This window comes from Halyomorpha halys, unplaced genomic scaffold, assembly GCF_000696795.3.
Source record: "Halyomorpha halys isolate HHAL.00 unplaced genomic scaffold, Hhal_1.1 Scaffold123.1, whole genome shotgun sequence".
In the NCBI taxonomy this organism is placed as follows: Eukaryota; Metazoa; Arthropoda; class Insecta; order Hemiptera; family Pentatomidae; genus Halyomorpha; species Halyomorpha halys.
This window is the reverse complement of record NW_027107023.1, coordinates 103,424-122,025: the sequence shown is the minus strand read 5'-3', so window position 1 is coordinate 122,025 and position 18,602 is coordinate 103,424. Positions and strand designations below refer to the sequence as shown.

The 18,602-nt window shown below is 31.0% G+C and overlaps 2 protein-coding genes across 2 annotated transcripts; both read right to left on the bottom strand.

Annotated features, from left to right (window-relative positions):
- Nucleotides 1-1,491: 1,491 nt before the first annotated feature.
- On the bottom strand, nucleotides 1,492-2,655 carry LOC136795290 (zinc finger protein 431-like). The gene has a single exon (XM_067045371.1). The coding sequence runs from the start codon at nucleotides 2,653-2,655 to the stop codon at nucleotides 1,492-1,494; it is 1,164 nt and encodes a 387-aa protein (XP_066901472.1).
- A 22-nt stretch (nucleotides 2,656-2,677) lies between these two features.
- LOC106678093 (uncharacterized) lies at nucleotides 2,678-13,331 on the bottom strand. Its single transcript, XM_014416398.2, has 8 exons — nucleotides 13,105-13,331; nucleotides 12,102-12,161; nucleotides 11,944-12,003; nucleotides 11,783-11,842; nucleotides 10,761-10,832; nucleotides 10,294-10,341; nucleotides 9,663-9,713; nucleotides 2,678-2,874 (listed from the first exon to the last, which is right to left on the bottom strand). Exons 1-8 carry the CDS (start codon nucleotides 13,115-13,117, stop codon nucleotides 2,678-2,680), a joined length of 561 nt encoding a protein of 186 aa, XP_014271884.1. The 5' UTR covers nucleotides 13,118-13,331.
- Nucleotides 13,332-18,602: the final 5,271 nt, after the last annotated feature.

Here is an 18,602-nt window from a genome sequence, read left to right as displayed (position 1 = left end):
CTTTTTACATCTCTTTATTTGTGTTTTCTTTAATATTTCTTTTCTTATCTATCTGTTACCATTACCCTTTTCATTTACTATTTACAACCTTTAATTTTTCTTATTATATCTTACTTTTTTACATTTTATACCCATAAAATATAAGAAAAATTAAAGGTTACAACCTTTAATTTTTCTTATTATATCTTACTTTTTTACATTTTATACCCCTGTTATTTTACACTTAGGTTTTTTTCTCTTTTTTTCCTTTTGTAACTATAGTGTTTGTATCTTTTTTAGCCCTGCAACGTTGGCTCAATAAAAGAGTATAATTATCTACTATTTGAGTTTTTTTTTACCACACCCGGACCATATTCCATTCATATTTTAGTTTTAGTACTAAAATGTTTAAATTTACTAAATAAATGTTTATATCCAAACCAGCTAGTTGTTTGTACATTTTAAAGCCTTCCAACAAAAAGACATAGTCGATTTGAGGTGGCTTTAACAAACGCTATCATTAAAAAAAAAAACAATATTTCTCAAATATTGATTTAGTTTTTTTGGACAAAATAACAATTATTGACAGTCAAATATTTATTTCATTATAAAAATACATTGAATTAAAACTACAGAACACAAATATCTATATTTTTCTAACAATCTTACTTGCATAGTATATGCTTTTCAAATCATCAAGAATTGTCATTTTAAATTTATTAATTTTGTTCATGAATAGTTTATAAAAGTAAGGGATTAATGAACATTTAACGGTTTGATTCATTGATTGTAGATCGGGTTTAGTGTTTTGTGGTGAAAATATGAGTTTAAAGAGACTGTGAACTACAGGAAATTATTGGCAAAGTGAAGGATGTTTTTGCTCATGATTAAACTTGTGGTACATAGGAAGTTTTTTATAACCTTAAAATACCAAGGGATTTAAAAAGTTTTAAGTCATTTGAACATAATGGAATCTTCATTAAAAACATGTATGTTTCACATTAGATGTGATATTCAAACATAACGAATGAAAAGTTGATTATAAATGATATATTGGCTATTGTAAACTCTATATATAATGTACGTTCTGGCCAAGTAATAAATACAATGTGGATATTAATGAGACTTTAACTAATATTAACTGATTTATATTCACAATAAGGACATTGATGAGGCTTCTCACCAGTGTGATGGGCCATCATGTGTTTCATTAAATTACTAAGTTGAACAGATTTATATTCACAATGAGGTCATTGATGAGGCTTCTCACCAGTGTGACAGGCCATAATGTGTTCCTTTTAACTTCCAATTGTAATTGATTTAAATTTACAGTGAAGACATTGTTACGGCTTCTTACCAGTATGATGAGCCATAATGTGTATTTAAAATTTCAAGATGAACTGATATAAATTCACAATAAGGACATTGATGAAGGTTCTAACCAGTGTGATGGGCCATTGTGTGTTCATTTAACTGACCTTTTCGAATTGATTTATATTCACAATGAGGACATTAATGAGGCTTCTCACCAGTATGACGAGCCATTATGTGTTTTTTTAAATCACCTTTTCGAATTGATTTATATTCACAATGAGGACATTGATGAGGCTTCTCACTAGTATGACGAGCTATTATGTGTTTCTTTAAACTTTCAAGATGAACTGATTTAAATTCGCAATGAGGACATTGATGAGGCTTCTCGCCAGTATGACGGGCCATTACGTGTTGTTTTAAAGTCCTAACTTGAACAGCTTTATATTCACAATGAGGACATTGATGAGGCTTCTCACCAGCGTGATGGGTCATTATATGGAGGTTTAAATGATGAAGTTGAACTGATTTATATTCACAATGAGGACATTGATGAGGCTTCTCACCAGTATGACGAGCCATTATATGTTTCTTTAAATTTTCGAGATGAACTGATTTATATTCACATTGAGGACATTGATGAGGCTTCTCACCAGTGTGACGAGCCATAATGTGTTTCTTTAACCAACTAAGATGAACTGATTTATATTCACATTGAGGACATTGATGAGGCTTCTCACCAGTGTGATGGGCCTTTATATGTTTATTTAAATGAGTAAGTTGAACTGATTTAAATTCGCAATGAGGACATCGATAAGGCTTCTCACCAGTATGACGGGCCATTATGTGTTGTTTTAATGTATCAAGTTTAACTGATTTATTTTCACAATGGGAACATTGATGAGGCTTCTCACCAGTATGTCGGGCCATAAAGTGTTTCTTTAATTTACCAAGATGAGCTGATTTATATTCACAATGAAGACAATAATGAGGCTTCCCAACAGTGTGACGGGCCTTTATATGTTTATTTAAATGAGTAAGTTGAACAGATTTATACTCACAATGAGGAGATTGATGAGGCTTCTCACCAGTATGACAGGCCATTATGTGTTGTTTTAAAGTACCAAATTTAACTGATTTATATTCACAATGATGACACTGATAAGGCTTCTCACCAGTGTGATGAGCCATAATGTGTTTCTTTAACCAACTAAGATGAACTGATTTATATTCACAGTGAGGCCATTGATGAGGCTTCTCACCAGTGTGCTGAGCCATAATGTGTTTATTTAAATAACCTTTATGAACTGATTTATATTCACAGTGAGGACATTGATGAGACTTCTCACCAGTGTGCTGAGCCATAATGTGTTTATTTAAATAACCTTTATGAAGGACATTGATGAGACTTCTCACCATTATGTCGGGCCATAATGTGTTTGTTTAACCTACCAAGATGAGCTGATTTATATTCACAGTGAGGACATTGTTGAGGCTTTTCACCAGTGTGATGGACCATAACAGGAATTTTAATATCAATCTTTCCCTTCAGCTGATCTGTCTCATTTAATATGTATTTAGCATCTGTAAAACAATAAATGTAATGTTATACATACATGGTTAAATTTATGTTAATTTAGATGACCTAGGTTGTGGTAAGAAAAACAAAAGATTAAAAAAAGGTTAAATAGTTGACACTATTTCTGTTGTTCTGATCACAAACAGGGCTATGTTAATACTTATAATGATGTAAAGGATTTAATTTGTTTGTTTCTTAATAATTTTAACTTTATGAACAATCATACCTTTTCAGCCTCAGCAGGCCACTATTATTAATTTTTTTCTACACCTATCTGAATAGTTTTATATTTTTTATATTCACAATAAAAACATTTTTTTTATAATTGGAGAAGATGGCCGGGGGGGTCCGGTCAGCAAAAAGAAGATAAATAAACAAAAAATTATTTATTCATGCCGATGTTTCCACCTGAGTTTCAAGTTTTCATCAAGGCTATAGAACAAAATGAGATAATAACCATCATTTAGAGAAACATGAAATTGAAAAGAAATAGTAAACTAACGAATTTGGAATTATACAAAATATTGAATTAAATAATACAAAATAGCTGATTGATAACCATGGAATTAGACGGTAGCAGATAGATAACAGTGGAAGATGAAATATAATATTATATAGGTAACATCTTGTCCCATTTTGTTTATAGCACCCTTTACATCTTTTATATCATTGGGCATTGAGGTTTTTATTTCATTTTCTGCCATATTGGTCATCAACATCATTAATTGTTGAAACATGGTTTTAGTATCAAAATTATCACAATTTCCAACATTTGAATTTAAATTCAAATACGTTCCCTCTAATTTATTATCATGGACGCTATTTACAAGAATCATATCTTTAGGATATCTACCCCAGTTACCTATACTTTATCCTCCATTATTTACTACTTAAGTTATAAAAACAAACTTATTCAAATTTAAATCTTTTAAAAGCTGTATCCTGATTGCTGTGACCTAATTTGTAAACAATTAGGCCCCACATTGGGTGCCAATTTATGTAATATTCAAAATTATTTTTAAAAAATAAAAGGGATTTTAATAGTTTTTACTTATTCCCTGATCTAAAATATAGTTTTGAAGATGACAAGGTTAAATGAAAAGATTACATATTAAATAAATATGAGAATTTTTATTTTAACATATAAAATAGTATTGTGGACTCCAAAGGGCGTGTTTTTCTAGACAATCAGAATAGACACTTAGGTACTAAATACTTAATTTTAGGTAGAGCGAAACTAAACAATTTATATAATCTTCTTTTGATGATTGATGTTTCTTTGTCTTCTTTCTCACAAACAAACTCTTAACAAACTGTTAACAAAGCATTGGTCCTATAAAAGTTTTCAACTCACTTCTCATCCACTGGTGATCCAAACAAAGGGTACTTTATTCTTCTTGGATGACTCTTTTTTTTCTAGGTGTCTACCACTGAGAGTAGAGAAAAGATGATCAGGACCTCCTGCATCCAGGAGACCTCATCCCTCTCCCGCACCTAAACAACAAGTGACCTTTCAAACCAGAATCCTGTCTCGATGTTCGATGCAAACATCGATTGTCGCACAACAGTTTTGAGCTTTTGCTGATGACTTTCTTTGTGAACATTATTCTTTAACACTTATTCTTGACTTCTATTTTTTCTTGAATTTACTCTAACTACAATTATGACAGGAAGATAAATAAAGTTGAAAATATTTGAATCTGCCTAACATGGCAGCGATTCTACCGACTTCAGAATAGTGTCGCCATTTTTTAAACCTTGAATAATGTATTTTTAATTCATATTTGACTGATGGAAATTTGTTAGCTTGCTTTTTGTTTCAATAACATAAATGAACAATATCGTATGTTGTTACAAAAAAATATAACTAAAATCATCTATACATAAAAAAACTTTTTTTTTTTATCAAAATAGAGAATATTACAGTAAATGTGTATATATGAGGGAATCTTTCAAATTCCCAATTCCCACAACAACTTCGCTCCCAAAATCATCGACAAACTCATTTTCATTTATAAAAACTGTACCCCCTCTACACCGAATTCTCCACAATCACAATAAGTGAACATAATAACATCAAAGCATTTGAACAGAATATACAACCTAGCAAAAAAGAATTTAACGAAACATATATCTATTACAAAATTAAAATTAATAGTAAACAAAGAGAGAAAAAAAAGTCTTTATATCACCGTTGACTGACTGGGTCCCGGCTGTGGTTGTTCTAGTGGATCAACAGAAGGACGTACGTCCGCCTGCCCTCTTTGGGGAAAATGATTTAGACGAAGAAGATGGTCAGAATGGTGGCAAGTACGAGTGCGTAGTGAGGAGACACTGGAGATAATGTGCGTGCATATAAAGCGATGTTATGAAGTTATCTGTTTATTTGCAGTATAAAAAACAACAGAGTGAATGTTTTGTTTTTTATAACATGTGTCATATGGTCGACTACCGATTATATGTTGACCGTAACAACAATTATAAATGTTTGTTTCTTTGTTTTTTAGAGAGTAAGGAGAGAAGTTTGCTGAATAAATATTTATAAAAAAATGTAATTTAAAATACAAAAAAAAAAAAAAGAAAAAAAAAAAAAGGAAATTACTAACAAAATTAAAATGAATGAAAAACGGAAGTTAGAATTCATTTTAATTTTTGTTTCATTCAAAAGCATAACTAACATGTAGGGCTTATACAATTAGACACTCTTTAAAATGATCAAAACATTTCATTTCATCATCAAAGGGAATAGAAGGAATTTTTGAAAACAAATGTAAGAGAAAAATAAATTGAAAAGTTAAACACAAAAATATACTGCAAAAAGCCTTGAATAGAACCCTTGTAACAAATCCAAAACAAAAAAGTGTTTTAGGTCTCTATTAAATAATAGATATTTTACTCTAAAAGGCGACAGCTTCATCTTTAACCCTAAATGCAATATTAGAGAGAAAAGACTTACAGAATATTGGTTGATGGACCTAATTAGTACTCAAACAGAATAGAAGTCATAGCTGTTTCAATTATTTTAGTTACAAACAATAAATGGTAATTACCATTCAGGGAACATTCAACTAATATTAAATAGAGGATTTGTTCTTCCAGTCACTATATTATTCCATAACACAATAATATTATAAATTAAAGGAAGTGAACCTTTTCAAACTGGTCCATAATTTGTGTGTCCCATTACATAGCGAGAACAGTTATTAACAAATATTATTCAAGCCGAAGAAAACAACTAATAATCACTTACCAGTCCCATCCATCGCTAACAAACAAGGATATAACCTAACGCACTGTTAGAGACCGGCAGAGTGGCTGTTGGCCAATATCGAATCCTCGATTCTTAATAAAGGCAAAAATTCTCTAACAATCTCCAACACATGATCCTTAAAAAATGTTACAACTATTGTGTGCTTAATAATTAAAAAAATTCGATCAGATCATTGCTTACTAGCTTAAAGTAATGCAATCATCGTTGTCATCCTAAATAGAAACGCTGTTAAAACTATATAAGATAGCAAAAATAAATGTAATATATATATATATATTACAGTGCTGCAGATTCTTCCAACCAGAAAATACCCCCTCAGCACCATGAAAATACCTGTCACTTTATCCACTAATGGAGAATCGTTAAAACTGTAACTGTATGATTGTTATAGTCATGATTATACTGTCTCACAAGCTCTGGCTTGGTATTTGATAGCACAAATAATCTCAGTGAAGGAACTGTCAGGTTAACTATCACATGTATAAGCCTTGACAGTGAACTATTGTACAGTTTCTGTTATTGCGATAAAAGTGTTAGCCACTACCATGATATAACTATTTGATAGTTATAATAATGTCACACTGGGTCTGGTGTATATGCTAATATAAGCTTTTCATTTTATCCAAATAACACGGCACAGGGATGTCCTCAGTAATTTGATTCAAGTTTGGAATAGGTTTACCTCAAACTGTCATCCTGATCTAATGTAAGAGAGAATGGGACACCAGATCGTACTATCAAATTGTTATAAATATGACAACTGACAATATGACAATACATCAAAGTAAAACAAAAATATGAACATATTTCTTTAAAAATATCAATGTTTTTCCACTGTAGTCCATGTCTTTGAAACTATCAAATGTGAACCATCATTTTAGAGTCAATGATTTTGTAACCAATTCTTTACAAAAGCCAGCCTCTAAAATTCTATAACAAAACTACTTAATCCATCAATTGTAATGTTTGGTGGCAAAAATAAAAATCTTTTGTTTTGAACTGTTAATGACAGGAAGCTATAGGCCAAGTGAAGGCTGTTTTCTTTCTTTACTTAAACCCCATCTCTAATCAAATTTTTAAAAATGGCAAAAAGCATCCATAATTGAATCCATGAATTATAAGAACTGTTTCTATACACTCAAAATTAAACAAAAATCTACATAATAATAAACTATTTTTTTATTTATAACATTTTCTTCTACATTAATATATATATTGTAATATCCTATTCTATGAGTAAATGGTTATTTTTATATATAAATGATTTTAGTTATGTTTTTATTTTATGTATCAATGTTAAGTATTTTAGTATTAAACCTAAAAGCAAGCTAACCAATTTTCATTGTCTATAGCAAATACGTTATTCAAAAAAAGTCAAAAAAGTCCGTTGAATAGTGGCCATGTTGAGCAGATTCAAATAATTTTAAAAACTTTATTTTAACTTCCCAACATAATTGAAATTACAATACATTTAAGGAGAAATAAAAGTTAAGAATAAGTATTAAAGAAAATTATTCATAAAGAAAATCATAGGAAAAAAACTCAAAACCATAGTGCTATAATCAATGTTGAGAACTAACAACAAGAGAAGGGAAGGGAGAAAACTTGGTTTTAGGGATTCATTGCCTAGGCATGGGCGAGAAATGATGTTTCCTGGATGAGGATGTCCTCATCATCTTTTGTCTAGCTCAAGGGAGACGTCTTGAAAAAGAGAATATCGAAGAGTCACCCAAGAAGAAAAAGGGACTCTTTGTTTTGGATCGCCAGTGAAGTTGAAAAGTGGAAAATTCCCCTGAATAATGAGTTTTTTGGTCCTTTAAATAATTATTGTTGATTTTTATGTAGGTAGAGTTTAGCTGTATATCTGTATTTCAGTACGTGTACTCAGAAAGCTATTGATAAATTAGCAAAAATTCTTTCATGATACGTTTTCCTGGCCCTCCAAAAAATGCGGAAAAGAAATATTGATATCAAATCATGAGCCATACAGTGTAGCTTTATAACTATGTTTTTTTTCATATTTATGAACAAGTAGTACAACTTATACATTGCAGTTGATAAAAAAAAAATTAAACTGCATCTTAATCTAGCAAAAATCTTGAAACAGTTAATAAAACACACTGATAGGTATTTTTACTGTATGTGATTTTAAACAACCAAGTATATCTGATTTGTGTTCGCTACATGGCTAACCAGTATAACAGGCCATTGTATGTGATTTTAGTTGAACGATATTTACTGCTTTATAGCTACTATGGTAACCTTGGTAAGGCTCCTCACCAGTATGTTGTACCATTATATGTATATTTAAATGGCTAAGATGAACTAATTTATATTGTTGCTTGAGGTTTCACAAGTATGATGAACTATTATGTGTTGATTCAAATGAGCTTTTTTTCAACTGATTTATATTCACAATGAGGACATTGATGAGACTTCTCACCTGTGTGATACATTACAGGAATCAGACAGATCAACTGAAAGGAAAGATGGATTTTAACATCTTCCCTTTCAGTTGATCTGTATGATTCTGCAAGTCTGTAAAACAATAATGTTATAAATGGATAGTTGTCTAAATGTTAAATCAAGATGATCAAGTTTGTGTTTAAAAAATAAAAATAAAAATATGTGTGATGATAATAATATAATTATAAATTCCTCTAACCTGTAATATTACATTAGTTATCACTTCTATTATTTATCATTTACCACTTTAACAGTAATAATTAACACAATAATATAGTTTGATCACTTATCATTCTTCATCAATTAATACTTTCTTAATACAGTTTTATTTAAATGTCTTTTCATACTTTTATCTTCATATTTAAGCCCTTCCAGTCGTTTATTTATTTATTTTTTTTTTTCGGCCAAGAGTCCTATATTGTCTAACCAATCTTTCAAAGTTCTTCAATTAGTGGGACTGCTGCTCAATGAAAAAAGTCAACGTCCCAGGCCAGATTCGAACCGGCACCGCCAGTAGTCATCAAATTGGTAAGACTGTGTCTTAACCACTGAGCTACGGGTGGCCCAGTTTATTTTTTTCTATTAGCCCTGATGAAGACCTGCAATATATGTCAAAATGCTGGCTCTTATTGAATGTAGTTCTAAACATTTTTCAACAATAGTTTTATTGACTGCAACCCGGACCACCTTCTTGATTCACAAATGGTTGACCAACTATACATGATGCCAGATACTTGTAAACAATAAGAATAGTAATAAATAAGAAACAATTTTTAGTGAAATGGGAGATTTTTCAATACCATACGGTCAATGTTGCCACACATTGACAATTCAAAGGCTGAACCAGTCCGACTATTGCCATGTTTGGACTAAGTAACATGCCAAAAGTTCCTACAAGCCTTATTTCACCATATCTACTACTTTACATCTCACAACCATGTCACAGGTGAAAATGGAGAAAGGTTAGACAGAAAATTACTAATAAAACAAAATGTAGAACAATATTATCGAGACCACTCCCTCAAAGATTACAATAATAAAAACAATAATTCTCACCATTATCTGGAACATTTAACTCTTCTTCCTGCTTCACATGAACAAGGCCACCTGTCGACATGTAAATAATACTTTTAACAAGAAGATTCAAACAAAATAACAATCTTTAAGAAAATCTAAAGCTTTTAACATGAAATCATGTTACAATAATAATTTAATCTACAATCAACTCTCCTTAACCAACCTCTCCTCATTTCCCTTTGATGAAGTTTTAGCTATTTATCCACCTTTAGGTCTACTAAAATGGACCCACACCATCACACTAAATTAAATTACACATTCATAATTCAATTATTAAATATCATTCACTTCCACTATATATACTCTCAAATGCAACCCCACATCTAATAACACTTTACCGCAATGCCAGTAAAAACTGTCATGTCAGCAACTTTCATAGTTTGAACCATGTCACCGGCTACAGTTATTAATACTTTGGAAATAAACTTTTCATTCATTCAATAATTACTTTATTTAAACAGTGCTCAGGTTTAGTTCCAAAGATTCATTTTCTAGGACAGACTCTCACTCTGACTCTCAGACTCTCACCTCCTCTAATTAATGAAGCTAAGTTCAACTATAAATATTTGTCAAACAATAAAATATAATATCAATCTAAAATTTCACTCACCGTAGTAAATATCTAGTCTTTCCTCTTCTTTGATATCCATTGTTGGGACTGCAACAAAATTTAATAATTATTTAATTTACAAATAATTAAACTTATAACTAAAACCTATACTGTTGCCTTTATACAATAATTTCATATGTTATATAACTAATAAATATTATAAGAAACAGCCAGCATTTAGACATATTGTAAAAATGAAAGTTTAATAAAAAAAAAGTTTTTTATAAAATAAAATTCATTAATACAAACAGAGATAAATCTAGGATGAGAAAACTTTAGTATTACGAATGAACAGATGAATCACACTATCAAACTAAGTTTGGAAGACTGTAATTTAAAAATGAAAATAAAACAAAGAATTTTTATACCTGATACAATTAAAAAAAAACCCTCAGAAATCAATAATACAAAATTGCAAGAATTAGATTATGTTAATAACTTTGAAAAGAAAAAAGATGAAAACTTACTAGTAGAAAGATTTGATTGGTAAGTTCCGTTTGTCATTTCTTCTTTAATAGATACATCCAAGTTACATACACCTGAAATAAGAATTTTATAAAAACACTATTTATGATTAATGATTTAATTAAATATTTTCAATATATTTTATATTTCAAATATTTTTTAACAAACTGACTACAGAAGAACCCGATATAACCGTCGTAGATGGAACTAAGAGATCTTCAATTAAGCATAAGAGCTAGTTAATCCAGAGGAGTATGTGAAATAAACAGAACATACAATCTAAAAATTAACTTAGAAGTCATATGTATAGTTGTGCTAATATATAATGATGTTAAATTTATTTCAATGATTTATTATAAGATTATACAAAGATTTCTTTAGATAAATGATTAAATTTAATATTAATCAAGAAGGCTTAGCGGACCCAAAGGTTCGATGCCGTTACCACCAAGCTGGCTATACACTCTGCCCAATGAAGCCTGACCAAACCAAATCAACTAGATCAGTTTTGATACAATCCTCCCATCTACACCATTTGCCCCTCAGACATTTATTCATCTGTTCATTGTTTATTAACATTTTTGGGATTCATTCGTTACTAAGCTCTACAATCTTACACCCCCATCTTATTCACCACAATGCTATAACCTAAATTATACTAACTGGATTTACTGGTGATTAAATATTTAAGAGATTAATTTTTAAAAGAAGTCATTCATTTACTTTAATTGGTTTAATCGAACTTTATGATTCCTCACTCCTTTTAGTTTTCTCACAATTAAATGTTATTACCACAAGAGGTTAAACAGAAAACTAAAAAATAAACAGAAAAACATACAGCAATAAAAAAGAAAAACCTTTTTGTGAAAGTGTCTCACTTCTAATTGTCAGTAATTTAGTGATACATTTCTCAGATTACTGTGCAATTAGAAAAGAACTTTCACAAAAAAAACTTGAAGAATCAACTATATAAAACTACAAATACAGTACAGATGACAATGCACAACTAAAAAATAAAACATACCGTTAGTCTCAGTTTCATCAGTAACTTCTTCTTTTACAGAAATTCCCAAACTATTCACACCTAGAAAAGAAAGAATATATAAAAATTTTGTATGATAGAATAGTAAATAGTTACAAAAACAATACAAATTACTACTACACACAAATAATAATAAAACATACCATTAGCTACAATTTCATCAATAGCTTCTTCTTTTATAGAAATTCCCAAGCTAATCATACCTGGAAAAGAAAGAATATATAAAATTTCTGTATTCTAGAATAATAGTTTCAAAAACAATACAAATCACTACTACATACAAATAAAAAATAAAACGCACCATTAGGTTCAATTTTGTCTATAACTTCTTCTTTTGTAGAAATCCCCAAGCTATTCGTACCTGGAAAAGTAAGAATACATAAACAAATTGTATGATAGGAACTTTATTCATAAAACAACCCAATCTTGCAATGGTTAAAGAACAGAAGTTAAAACTGAATGCATTACGATTCAACAATATAAAAATAAGCATTTGTTTCTTAGTTTTATTTTTTGTAGAGAAAAGAGAGGAATTTGCTAAATACTCACAACACATTTTTTTAAACAAATAATTAATTTTTAGCAGCCAACGTCAAAATATCAGAAAAGATTCTGAAGTCATAGATAGACTTGGATTTTAATCTTTAATAATTCTCTACAATCATTTGTGTCCATTAGAATACACTTGAGATTACAATAGAAAAAATAAGGGATTGGATTCAAAGGAGTTGGTTAAAAACAAAAAAATTAATACCATGAGCATGTAATAATAGGCACTGTACAAAATAATCAATAAATTTTTAGAACAAAAAAAAAAAAGAAAGTGAAAATTAGCAATAACTAGATCAAAAAGTTATGTAGGAAAGTTGATTATAACAAGCGGTTACTAGGACTCTAGTAATATAAAAACAAAAAGGTGTTTCAGATCTTTGCTAAATGTGAGACATTATTTTATCCTAAAAGGCAATACCATTTTAAGCCTAAGTGCAAAATTAGAGGAAAAAGACTTACAAAATATTGGTTGATGGACCTAATTTGTACATAAATAGATCACAAGTCATAGTTGTTTCTATGATAGTAATTACAAGCAATAAACCACTAGTGACCACTAAAATAATATAAAATAGAGCAGTTGTTCTTACACAGTTAGAGGTCACTATACTATTCAATAACAGATTAATATTATAAATTAAAGGAAGTGAACCTTTTCAAATCGGTCCATAATTTGTGTCTCCCATTACATAGCGAGGACAATTATTAACAAATATTATTTAAGCCAAAGAAAACAGCCAATAATCACTTACCAGTTCCATCCATGGCTAACCAACAACGATATAACCTAACGCACTGTTATAGACTGGCAGAGCGGCCGCTGGCCAATATCAAATCCTCGCATCTTAATAAAGTCTAAAATTCTCTTACAGTCTTCAACACACGATCCTTAAAAATGTTTAAGTTGCTATGATATGTGCTAAATAATTTAAAAAATAAATAAATCAGATGAGATCTTTGCTTACTAGCTTAATGTAAAGCAACCAACGATATCATATCGAATTCCAGCGATGTTAACACTCATATAAGTCACAGAAGTAAATTTAGCTTAAACAAATTATTTTACAATCTGTTTTCTTTTTAAGATTAGTGGATCAAAAAGAAGAAAGGAGCTTTATTTAAGATATTGGCCAACTTTAGCAGAACAAAATATGAATAAACGGCATACCTATCTAACTACGGCTATTAACTACCTCTCTTCACAGTATATTTGTTTGATGAAAGGAAAACATAAACGTTTTAATATTAAAAATTGTTGGGTTTTCATATTTTTTTTTTAATTATTGACGTGGGTAAGGTCTCAACAATTATTTTACCCCGTGTATCCTAAGCAAATTTGACTAGGGCTCCAATAATAATTCCGTCTTGAACCCCTAAAATTAAGTCCACCAAGGACCTCAAAAAACCGTTCCCCCCACGGGTCTAAATGATTTTGTACGCCTCTATTTCTTACTAATATCTAAGGAAAAACAATTAACTACTTTTTTCGTAATATGAAAAATGTTCAAGGGCTAAAAGTGTCCTACTTGAGTGTGCTTACATTGGTAGCGTACAACGTACCTCTAACAAAACTTAGAAATCTGGAATGAACACCAGAATTTTCCCAAGAACTGCACAGTGGTTACTACTCGCCTAGTACTATATCTCGTATATTCAAAAATCGATCTGATATCTCACTGGTGTTGCTTATAAGAACTATCTCCAGAGTCCTGTTTCATAATGAAAGCTAATTGTATGAATTCATAGTACAAGTGTAGAAAATAGTGTGGTAATAATACTAATGCTTATTTTTTTCATGATTGGGATGACTAATAGATATATTACAAGAATTAAAAAATACTAAAGTACAAGTTACTATTGTACAAGCATCACAAACACAACAGGCACACATAACATCTATTGAAGAATGGTGTAAAAACTGGAGAATCAAAATAAATCCTGAAAAATCCCACCAGATCACCTTTACTCTCTGTCGTAAACCTCTGCCCTCCTGTCCTACAGTATCCTTTCTAGATATACCACTAACGCCTGTTGAATAGATTCGATACTTAGGACTCCATCTTGACAAGAGACTTACTTGGAATCCACACACAAGACTGAAACGACAAGAAACTGCTCGTAGATTCCGATTGCTACAACACTTACTTGACAAACGCTCTAAACTTCCCATTCACTATAAAAAATTAGTATACACTACAATAATCAGACCAATTTGGACATATGGAATTGAGCTCTAGGGCTCCACCAAACCATCAAATTCTTCCCGCATCCAATCGTTACAATCCAAAATCCTACGTAAAATCCTTGATGCTCCTTATTACGTCACAAATAAACTCATTCATAAAGACCTTAACATCCCATTCGTTGCAGATTTGACCCAAACCAGATATGCGTCTTTTTATTCCAAACTCCTTAACCATCCTAACCCATTAATTCTTAATCTTTCATCCTTAACAATCCCTGATAATCCTCCGAGGCGTCTGAAAAGAAGATGGGCACGAGACCTTCTAGTTTAAATTAATGTTTGAAGTACCACCAATGGGTGGTTCCTTCCCAAGATTTTCAAGTGTATATGAAACATACTACATATTTACTTATTGTATTATTTTGTACAGTAGTAAATTACAATAAATAAATAATTAAAAAAAACAAAAAAAAAACTATTGTACAAGTCTGTGTAATTGAATTAAAATAAATTTACAAGACTAATAGTATTAGTTTGTACTTTAGTATGAAACAGGGTACTGGTAGTCGTTGCTGAGGAGTCACCTTAGCAACTTCATTTAATAATTGGGTTCGCTTCTGAAGTGGTTTAGGAGAAATTTATTCTTGGCCATTTTACAATGAAATGTTTCTTGTCGACTTTTTAATCATTTCAGAGTCTAAAAATAATAATAATAATTGTTTACCTTTTTCCTAGCTCGAATGGCTGCCACATTTGTTTTAGAAAACACGAAATTCCTCGCTTTTTATTATTGAACATTTACACTTACTTAAATATCTCAGAATTGGTGCACCCTGGGTCGATAAAACTAAAACCATTTTATCTGGAAATGAACTGCAAAAAAAAAACAAAAAAAACACACTGTGTCATCCAAAATAGTCCACCTAAAAATGTGATATGTAAATCGAGAAATATTTAATGTTCGAAGACATATTACTTGAAGAAATAATTTTAATCTGAGGCCTAATATGTTGGAGAAGTATATCAGTAAGTAATGTATTTGAAAAAAAATTGGCCTCTTTTTCAAGCAACGATCTTGCAAATGTTTTCAGTTTTAAATAAATAATTCTAAATAAATGCACTTTACAGAAATATTCTCCAAATTAGATAAAATTTGAGAACGAAATGAGCTCTTTACGATATTAATTTCTAAGACTTTTCCTTAATAGGCAATTTCGTGTCGCTTTGCTTAAGCCAAACTGTTGAAGCTATATCTCCAACTGAACACTGAACAAATGAAGGAACAATAAGGTTCAAGCCGATAATTGAAAGCACTGGAGGTCGGGGAGTAGCAAATCACTGCTTCAATCAGAAGGACGAATTAGGGACCATTGTGAACATATAGTTCCCTTAAGCAGGGTATGGTATGGTCAGCGGACGCAGTGCCTTATAGAATGAAGTGAAAGCTGATTTAATTTTTTTTTTTTAAACAGTTGATTATGGGGGGTATAGTTTCATACAAAAGACACCCCTAGCTATATACAATGTTATAAATAAAACAAGAAATCAAAATAAAATAAATAGATTAAAGTAATAATTTTTAATAAAAGATAAAAGAAACTTTAACAAAAACAATGACATTTGTGGATTTAACAAAATAAATAATTGACTTCTAATGCAAAAAAATGAAAATGAATTTAAGAAGATAAGATAAAGGAAAAAAAAAGAAATTAAGATAAAATAAAATTTTAGAGCGACAATAACAGAACTGATAATTATAGAATTTATATCATGATGTCCTACAGAAGCTTAGGCTTCAGTCTTCGGTTTGTGGTTGGGTTTCCCAATTTACAGGTCACTGCTCCTTTAACTATAGGTAACTGGGAGTGGAACTTCATGAGCCTTTTCTTAATGTCTCTATTTGTAATTCCAAATGCTATTGGCTGTTTTTTACAAACCAAGGAGCATACACTGCAGTTCTTATGACATTATTTTGAAAAGGTTGTAATTTTTTCCTTTTCGTAAAGGATCCCGATCCCCAGACTTCACAGCTATACATCAGCAGATAAGAATTTTTATTTGGATTTTCTATTTAAGATAGGATATATCATTGCTAACTTTGCGAAGGTTTAAGTTAGTTTGATGTTGATATGGTGGTTCCAGGTAAGGTCAATTCCCAGGTATCTTACTGTTTCACTGGCAGGATTCCATTTTACATTTTTACCTTTGAGGATCAGTTCTGGTGGGCGTTTGAGAGTAAAAAATTTTGAAGTACATTTTTGAATGTTTAGACTAATTATAGATTTATGGAAGTAATGTTCTAGTTTATTAAGGTGACTTTCCAGAGTATTTCTAGCTATTATATGTCATCATGTTGAGAGAACACTGCTGTTTCGTCTGAGAACATAGCTGTGGAGGTGAGTGTGGACTGAATGATGTGAACATAGATGTTGAACAGGATGGGAGAAAGGACCGAACCTTGTGAAGTACCAGCATAGATTTCTACTGAGGGTAGAATCCGTGTCATTTATTTTAATAGAAAACGTTCTGCCGTTGAGGATTGAGCTCAGAAGGTCGTATAGGTACTTTGGAGTGTCCATCCGCTTTAGCTTGTATAGGAGACCTTGATGCCAGACCTTATCGAACGCTTTATGGAAGTCCAAGAACGTTACCAGGCTTCTTCAAACCGTTTATTATAAATTTTGATAGTCTTGCCAGTTGATGAGAAGTGGAATTACTGTATTGAAAACCAAATTGAAAATCTGGAATAATCTCGATGCATTGAAAAAAAGAAGAAAGATCCTTTTTTTATAACTGATTCTAGCAATTTTCCAAAAATGGGTAAGAAAATGATAGTTCTATAGCTGCTGATTAGTTCAGCGTTTTTATCAGGCTTGCGAGTTACTATGAGTTCAGCTTTTTCCTTATCTTTCCTTAGCTTTCCACGTATCGGGAAAATATCCAGTACGCAGGGAACTGTTAAAAAATGAAGTTATGAAAACGACATCTTTCCTAGGTAAAATTTTAATTGCTATTACTGGGATCAAAACATGGCTAGGAATTTTCCTCATATTGAGCTTTTTAATCAGTTCTTAGATTTCTTTTGGGGTCGTGAATTTAGGTGGGAACTGAACTGTTTTGAGAGGGGGATTTGGATACTTGCCAATTTCATCATTAACTAAATTCGGACTTCTTTATGTATTGGTGAACACTTTTTCGGCGTCTGATGATGAACTCATCATTGTCTACAGGATTTGGAATTTTCTCACGTTTATCCAATAGAGGGCGCGTAGCCTTGCACAATGATTGTTCCTTTGGGTCTAAATCTTCTACATACTTTTTATATTTATTTGTGCCCATTCGTTCAAATCCTTTTTTTGTTTATTGAATTATTCTCAGTTGTACAAGTACTTGGTTCTGGAAGTGAGTTTATTTTATTTTTTTATAATATTTACAACCCTTGTAGTTAGCCGCATGGGCAAGTTCACAATTTACACATAATTGTGTATTAAACAAAAAATATTTGTGAATTTTAATGGGCATTTTGAGAAATGGTGGTTTTATTTACACTTAACACACCTCGGTCACTAAATGACAATAATTTTTTGTGTGACCATATCTCTGGCAGTTTTTATATTTTGGTTTTACAGTAATTATAACGGAAAATAAATTTTTATTTTATTTTTTTTTTTTATTGTTATTTAAGGCATCAACCACTTGGTGGTAGTTCTTGCCTTAATTTCCGAATTATGCCTTCATTGCCGTATTGAAATACACAACTATTGAAAAATGGGAACTTGTGGTAAAATTTTATGGTAAAGTTTTGAATGATTCAGAAATTTGAAAAGTTTATCTTTAGTCTGTTTGATATCCTGCAAAATTGAATGGAAATCTACTGGTAATTCATACAAAGATTTGATAGAGTCATATGCTTGACATTCAGTTAAGATGTGTTATACGGTAAGTCGCGTTCCGCAAGTCTGGCATACAGGTGGAGAATCGCGGGCCGTAACCGTGGGTCAGGCGCGAGTTAAGGAACCGGTATCATAAATTTAAACAATTGCCCCTTGCCCAACTGAACCTAAG